General features: G+C 34.6%; 1 protein-coding gene across 6 annotated transcripts in view; it reads left to right on the top strand.

Annotated features, from left to right (window-relative positions):
• The window catches only part of LOC107731604 (CAP-Gly domain-containing linker protein 4-like), a 54,325-nt gene that overhangs the window by 25,422 nt on the left and 21,847 nt on the right, over positions 1–7,056 (top strand). For 3 of the 6 annotated variants that reach the window (XM_016542723.1, XM_016542725.1, XM_016542724.1), the window contains 2 exons: positions 5,339–5,403; positions 5,556–5,631. In XM_016542723.1, the coding sequence (XP_016398209.1) occupies positions 5,385–5,403; positions 5,556–5,631 (95 nt within the window). In that variant the 5' untranslated portion in view covers positions 5,339–5,384. Of the gene's footprint in view, positions 1–5,335; positions 5,404–5,555; positions 5,632–7,056 lie in introns of all 6 variants that reach the window. The other 3 variants (XM_016542722.1, XM_016542726.1, XM_016542727.1) reach the window with 1 other exon arrangement.

Below are 7,056 nucleotides of genomic sequence, written 5' to 3'. Positions count from 1 at the left end.
AGAATGAATGAGCATTTTCAATAAAACTGATGTTTTTTTCAGAGGTCAGACAAATGCAAAAATTGACCCATGTTTTTACCTTGCAAACACGCAGAGCTTTGAATGTGAACTGGTGGATCAATAAGAATAATCTAAACAGAATAGGGGTGTGCGATATGTATGGTCTGCGATAATATCGTAATTGTTGTTTTGACGTTGTGCAATTTGATATTATCGAGTATATCGCGAAAAGCAAACAAAACACCTACAGTGCGCATACATTAGATGAAGTCTAGCAGGTTAGACTAATGCACGTGCACATTTATAGTGTGTTCTTTCACTGCATGAATCAGTCTATTAAAATGCATTTAGAATTATCACATAATTCAAGAGGAAATATAAATGTATATATTTATATCATTTCATATAGTTAATATCACACGAAAAGTGCCGTTTTTTTCTCCAAAAGTCAGCATGATTACAAATGTGATATTGATTTTATACAACAGTTCAATAAACAAGAAGTTAAGATTAAGAGACTTACGTTTTAGACACCATATTTCCTGTTTTTGCTCTATTTCTCCAACAAAAATCATTCCAAACACAGCCACAATGCTGTTTTGTGTCTCTGAGCAACATGACGGTGTTTAGTTTCTGAATGAATCACCCGTTTAAATGATTCGGTTCAATCCCAATGACTCACTTAATAGTGACTTGCTGCCACCTACTGGCAGTTTTAATTTCACATTTAAGGTACCTTTTCATTTTTTAAATAATTTCAAACATCAGTTTTTAATGTTTTATGTTTAAAATATCAAAACATTATGATTTCATTTGCTTGGTAACAACCCAAATGCAAGAATTTGACTCAATTTGTTCACACTTTTAGAAAAATTGGCTTAAAGGTAAAAATGCCCATAAAACTTGTTGGAAATTATTAATTTATATCACTGCTGTGAACTGACCACACAGAAAACTCAGGAGTCAGCTGTCAGCACAATTAGAGATAAGATATCAGCACAATAACACCTTCAGCAAAATATTGTCTAATTATCGTTATTGATAAAATCCCTGTAAATTATCGAGATATAATTTTTTGTCAATATCGCACACCCCTAATTTATGTTATTTAATTGATATAATAATTTATTGTGAATAATTGTTTAAATTAATATAGTAATTAATATTTTTGACTCATCCATTTTCTTAAAAATGGTTTAAAGGCTAAAATATAAAGTTTATCATTTTATAAAACTTTTTTGTTTTTGTGAAAACTTGTATCTGAACTGTAAATTATGCTTTTTACAGTTTAATATGGTACTATAGACATTGCCCTACCCCGCTCATATGGTATTAATTTTATTTGTGCAGGTCTTAAAAAGGTCTTAAATTTGAGCTTAAAAATCCTGCAGAAACCCTGTATTATAAACTGCTCAAAATACCTTTGTAACTGCATAGAAATGATCTGGCAATCACCCAACCTAGCATTGGGGTGCCAAGTTTTACATGCAGAAGGTGAAACAGTTTATATTTGACTTTGACTTTTTTTTTTTTTTGATGGGAAGATATTGGGAAAGGAATTACTTCCCTTTTGCTTTCTTTTGATTAAAATTGAGCCTCTTTTTGTTACTCAATTTATTTTTCTTCAGTCAGTCTTCCATTACGGCTCTAATCCATCCCATCAGCGGTCTGCCCTCCATTTGTCCCTCTGTACCTTTTACAGCTTTATTCCCCTGCTGGTTATTCAACAAATGATCAATGTTCATATCTTCTCCATCTGTCATGAATCATATATTCTTAATTCAGAACCATTCACCTATGCCATACGCCTCACTTTCTTTCTCATTGCACTTCTGTAAAGCGGTTGACTGACTGATAAGCACATTGTTCTAGAAGCTTTCTTTCGTTCAGACTTCTTAATTAACCCTCAGGGCAGCCACAGCTGAACCAAGAGACATTCAAACTGCTGCCTTTAACGCACTTACTTTTTTCATTTTGTCAGAGGCATTTTAAGTCAAACTGAAATCAAAATGGACACTATTTACTTTCTTAAAGGGTTAGTTTCACCCAAAAATGAAAATTAGCCCATGAATTCGCTACTCACCCTCAAGCCATCCTAGGTGTATATGACTTTCTTCTTTCAGATGAATCCAGTCGGAGTTATATTAAAAATTGTCTTTGATCTTCCAAGCTGTTTAATGACAGACCGCTGGTGTTGCAGTTCATCAGTCCAAAAGAAGTGAATTAAAGCGCATCCATCCATAAAAAAACGTGCCTCACACAGCTCCGGGGGGTGAACAAAGGCCTCCTGTAGCGAATCAATGCGTTTTTGTAAGAAAAATAACCATATTTAAAACGTAATAATCACTTTAATCTAGCTTGCGCACACTGTTGTACACGGAAACAGCTCCGGGCGGATGACGTAGGATGTCGGCGTTGAGCATGCGCCGCTCAGAAGTGACGAACGCGGAAGCGCAGGGGAGAGTTGGTTTTCACGAGACTCACCGGCGCATGCGCAACGCTGACCTCATACGTCATCCTCCCGGAGCTGCTTCCGTGAACAACTGTTGGCGCAAGCTAGATTAATGTGATTATTAAGTTTTGAATATGGATATTTTTCTTACAAAAACACATCGATTCGCTACAGGAGGCCTTTGTTCACCCCCCGGAGCCGTGTAAGGCAGTTTTTATTATGGAAGGATGCGCTTTATTTCACTTCTTTTGGACTGATGAACTGCAACACCCGTCATTAAACAGCTCGGAAGATCGAAGACAATTTTTAATATAACTGATTGGATTCATCTGAAAGAAGGACATCATATATACCTAGGATGGTTTGAGGGTGAGTAAATAATGGGCTAATTTTCATTTTTGGGTGAACTATCCCTTTAATGCATGCTCCTGGTCTTAAAGCAATTCTCCAACCAAAATGAACATTCTCTCATAATTTACTCACTCCAATGCCATCCCAGATGTTTATGGCTTTCACCTGTGGATAAAAAGGGAACAATATTTTTAGTAAAAGAATCCATCTCTGTGAGCCCATGTAATGGAAGTAGATGGGAACCTCTAAAAAAAATGACTCTAGAAAGTATCGAGGGTTAGTAAATTATACGAAAATTTTGATTTCTTTGAGGCCCATTCGTGCCAAAAATGTTAACTATTAATATAACTATAACTAACTACAGTATATTAGCATCCACATCAACAGACAATAACATTCTGTTTATTATAACCACAGGCTGTAGATATTTCAGCTGCCTTTTTAATTGTTCAAGTTGTTTAAAGTTGGTGGATTCTAACTGGCTGTCAACGCTTTTATTATTCATCAAATAAAAAATATTTTTAAAAAGTTCTGAAAGTGCCATCATCTTGGCTGTGGAGCGGAGAACATATTGTTAACCAATAAACGGTAGTTATTGTAATGTTATTGTAGTTTTAGGCTACTGTTGTTGGTCAGTGCAGCATTTCTAATGTATTGTCTCTGTTCATGTTAGTCAACAATGATTACAGGAATAATAGCAAGTAATGGTACATTCACAAAGAAGCATAATTATTAAGATATAGCCCATGAAAACGCTTTGTTTATAGTAATTTATGGTATAGTCTATAATTATAAATAGTAATCCAGCTATTTTTTTGAAGATCTTCAGACATTTGTTGGTCGAAACATTAATTTCAAATGGTCATACTTTAAATTGTGAACATACCAGAGTAGTTCTCCATGCTCAAGTAGACCTTAAGCCTCCACATCCTCTTGAAAAAAAAAAAAAGCCTCCTTTGATGGGTGCCGGCAGTCAAGTCAGTGTGTGGTGCTGGCCATTTTTCAGGATAGGAATAGTCTTCAACAATTACTGCAAACTCGTATTTAAGTCTGGCACTTGAGGGTGAGTAAATAATGGGCTAATTTTCATTTTTGGGTGAACTATCCCTTTAATGCATGCTCCTGGTCTTAAAGCAATTCTCCAACCAAAATGAACATTCTCTCATAATTTACTCACTCCAATGCCATCCCAGATGTTTATGGCTTTCACCTGTGGATAAAAAGGGAACAATATTTTTAGTAAAAGAATCCATCTCTGTGAGCCCATGTAATGGAAGTAGATGGGAACCTCTAAAAAAAATGACTCTAGAAAGTATCGAGGGTTAGTAAATTATACGAAAATTTTGATTTCTTTGAGGCCCATTCGTGCCAAAAATGTTAACTATTAATATAACTATAACTAACTACAGTATATTAGCATCCACATCAACAGACAATAACATTCTGTTTATTATAACCACAGGCTGTAGATATTTCAGCTGCCTTTTTAATTGTTCAAGTTGTTTAAAGTTGGTGGATTCTAACTGGCTGTCAACGCTTTTATTATTCATCAAATAAAAAATATTTTTAAAAAGTTCTGAAAGTGCCATCATCTTGGCTGTGGAGCGGAGAACATATTGTTAACCAATAAACGGTAGTTATTGTAATGTTATTGTAGTTTTAGGCTACTGTTGTTGGTCAGTGCAGCATTTCTAATGTATTGTCTCTGTTCATGTTAGTCAACAATGATTACAGGAATAATAGCAAGTAATGGTACATTCACAAAGAAGCATAATTATTAAGATATAGCCCATGAAAACGCTTTGTTTATAGTAATTTATGGTATAGTCTATAATTATAAATAGTAATCCGGCTATTTTTTTGAAGATCTTCAGACATTTGTTGGTCGAAACATTAATTTCAAATGGTCATACTTTAAATTGTGAACATTCCAGAGTAGTTCTCCATGCTCAAGTAGACCTTAAGCCTCCACATCCTCTTGAAAAAAAAAAAAAAGCCTCCTTGATGGGTGCCGGCAGTCAAGTCAGTGTGTGGTGCTGGCCATTTTTCAGGATAGGAATAGTCTTCAACAATTACTGCAAACTCGTATTTAAGTCTGGCACTGTTCTGGTATGGAACAATCATGATTCACGATCCAGTCAGTTCCCAATAGTCTATTTCACTCTGAAAAACATCACATTATGGAAGTAAAATTGGTTTCGCGTGCCATTTCATGTTTACTTCAAAGATGTTCATTTCAAAGATTTTACCTGTCCATTGGAGAATCATTCTGGGGCTTTTTTCTGTGTATAGGTTTGTGATTTTGTTCCTGCTACATATTTTCATGCCAAATTGTTTATGACAATTTTGACAAGCATTTGTCAAAATAAACCCATGTGACTGTCACTATTTTGAAGTGATAAATTTGTTGTTTGACAGCTAACAGAGTATACGCAAGGGTAAAATAATGTGTCTTGACAGTTTTCTGGCAGAGCATCAGTTGTAAAGTGCTGTGGAAGAAGTAATACTGAACATTCACTTTGTTTTAACTAGCAGGATTCATGGCTCAGTGGACTGTCTGTCAGAGCTTTCCTCATCTCGGATGAACTATTCTTTCACAGGTGAGCCATTCCGTTGTCTGCTGTCTGATTCCCTCTCCTCTGTCAAAGCTTTTAAGACTGAAGACAGTTTAGACATTCCTTTTTCATATAAAACTGTAGATTTTTAGATATTTGGTCACTTTTCAGTGGATGTTTGTGTTTGTTTTAATAAGGAATTCGACGCACTCTCAGCACTTCCTCAGCCATCGCCACGAAGAGAGAACCGAGCCGCAAAAGTCAAGCAAGCAGGTGAGAGTAATGTTTGAGATGTGTCATAATTTTCTGATCTCATTTTCATCATTGGTTTTTGCGATAATTGGCAACACCAGCTGCAGGATAGTCAGGTCTTATTAGACCATAATCTAAAGAAGCCCATATCTCCAGAAATTCCACTTTCTGGTAAATTTTCAGCTATATTTAAATAAATTGCAAGTAAAACAGAACTAAAAAGTTATTTTACCTGATAACTAACTAATATACAATAATGAACTAATTTAAAATAAACAGAAATGTATGCATTAATTAGCATTAATTAATGATGGCCAACATGATTTTATACCAAAACCATTCATTTAGCCAAAATCGAAACTGAAAATAAAGTGTATTTAATAATCAAGTAATCTATCAGATTGATTTAACAACAATCAAATAAAAACATTTGTATATAAACATCTTTTTAGTGATACAAGTGTTTATGGAAGCCTGTTTCCACCACTAAATAAAACATTTAAAATGGTAATTGTAACTTTTTATTTCACAGTTCTGATTATTTCTCAGAATTGTGTGATATAAACTCACAATTGCGTGACATAAATACTTATATTTTTCTGGAAATTCTGACTTGTTTTCTCAGAATTAAAAGATAAACCTGCAATTGTAAAAAGTCAAATTCTGAGGGAAAAAAAGACAATTTTCTTAACATAGCAAGTTTATATATTACAATTCTGATTGTATAACTCGCAATTAAGTCAGAACTGTGAGATATAAACTTTGCGACTTTATACCATGCCATTTTGAGAAAGAAAAAAAAAAAAGAGGCCAGAAATCTGAGAAAGTCACAATTACCTTTTTTATATTTATTCAGTGGCGGTAACAAGTTTCTATAGTTTTTATTTCAAATTGTTGTTGAAATATATTTATTCAAACATATATTAAATAATGAATTTCAAGTAAAAATATGATAAAAATGTAATATAGTGCTAATTTTTATCTAAATGCTCCTCTCCAGAGTTAGTTTTCCTTGCTGACTAATGAGCTATAGATATTGATTGGCTTTCTTGAGAAGATTTAAAGGGGTCATATGATGCGATTTCATTTTTTCCTTTCTCTTTGGAGTGTTACAAGCTCTTGGTGCATAAAGAAGATCTGTAAATTTGCAAAGACTAAAGTCTCAAATCCAAAGAGATATTCTTTATAAAAGTTAAGAGTCAGCCACACCCCCCTAAAACGGCTCGTTCGAACACGCCCCCACATATCTACCTCACTATGCGGGAAGATTTGCATAACGCCGCCCAAATGTTCAAGCAAAGAAAGGCGTAACTTTTATTCTCGCTGTAAGTATTGTTGCAGCCGCCATGTCGTGAAGACGCTGTGTGATTCGTTGTGAAAGCGAAACTACTTTGTTTGGTCTTCCAAAAGAGGACGATATCCGCTTCGTCATGCCTAGAGCTGATC

The sequence above is a fragment of the Sinocyclocheilus rhinocerous genome, unplaced genomic scaffold (assembly GCF_001515625.1).
Source record: "Sinocyclocheilus rhinocerous isolate Xijiao unplaced genomic scaffold, SAMN03320098_v1.1 scaffold3355, whole genome shotgun sequence".
NCBI lineage: Eukaryota > Metazoa > Chordata > Actinopteri > Cypriniformes > Cyprinidae > Sinocyclocheilus > Sinocyclocheilus rhinocerous.
This window is presented reverse-complemented; position numbering and strand designations above follow the sequence as displayed.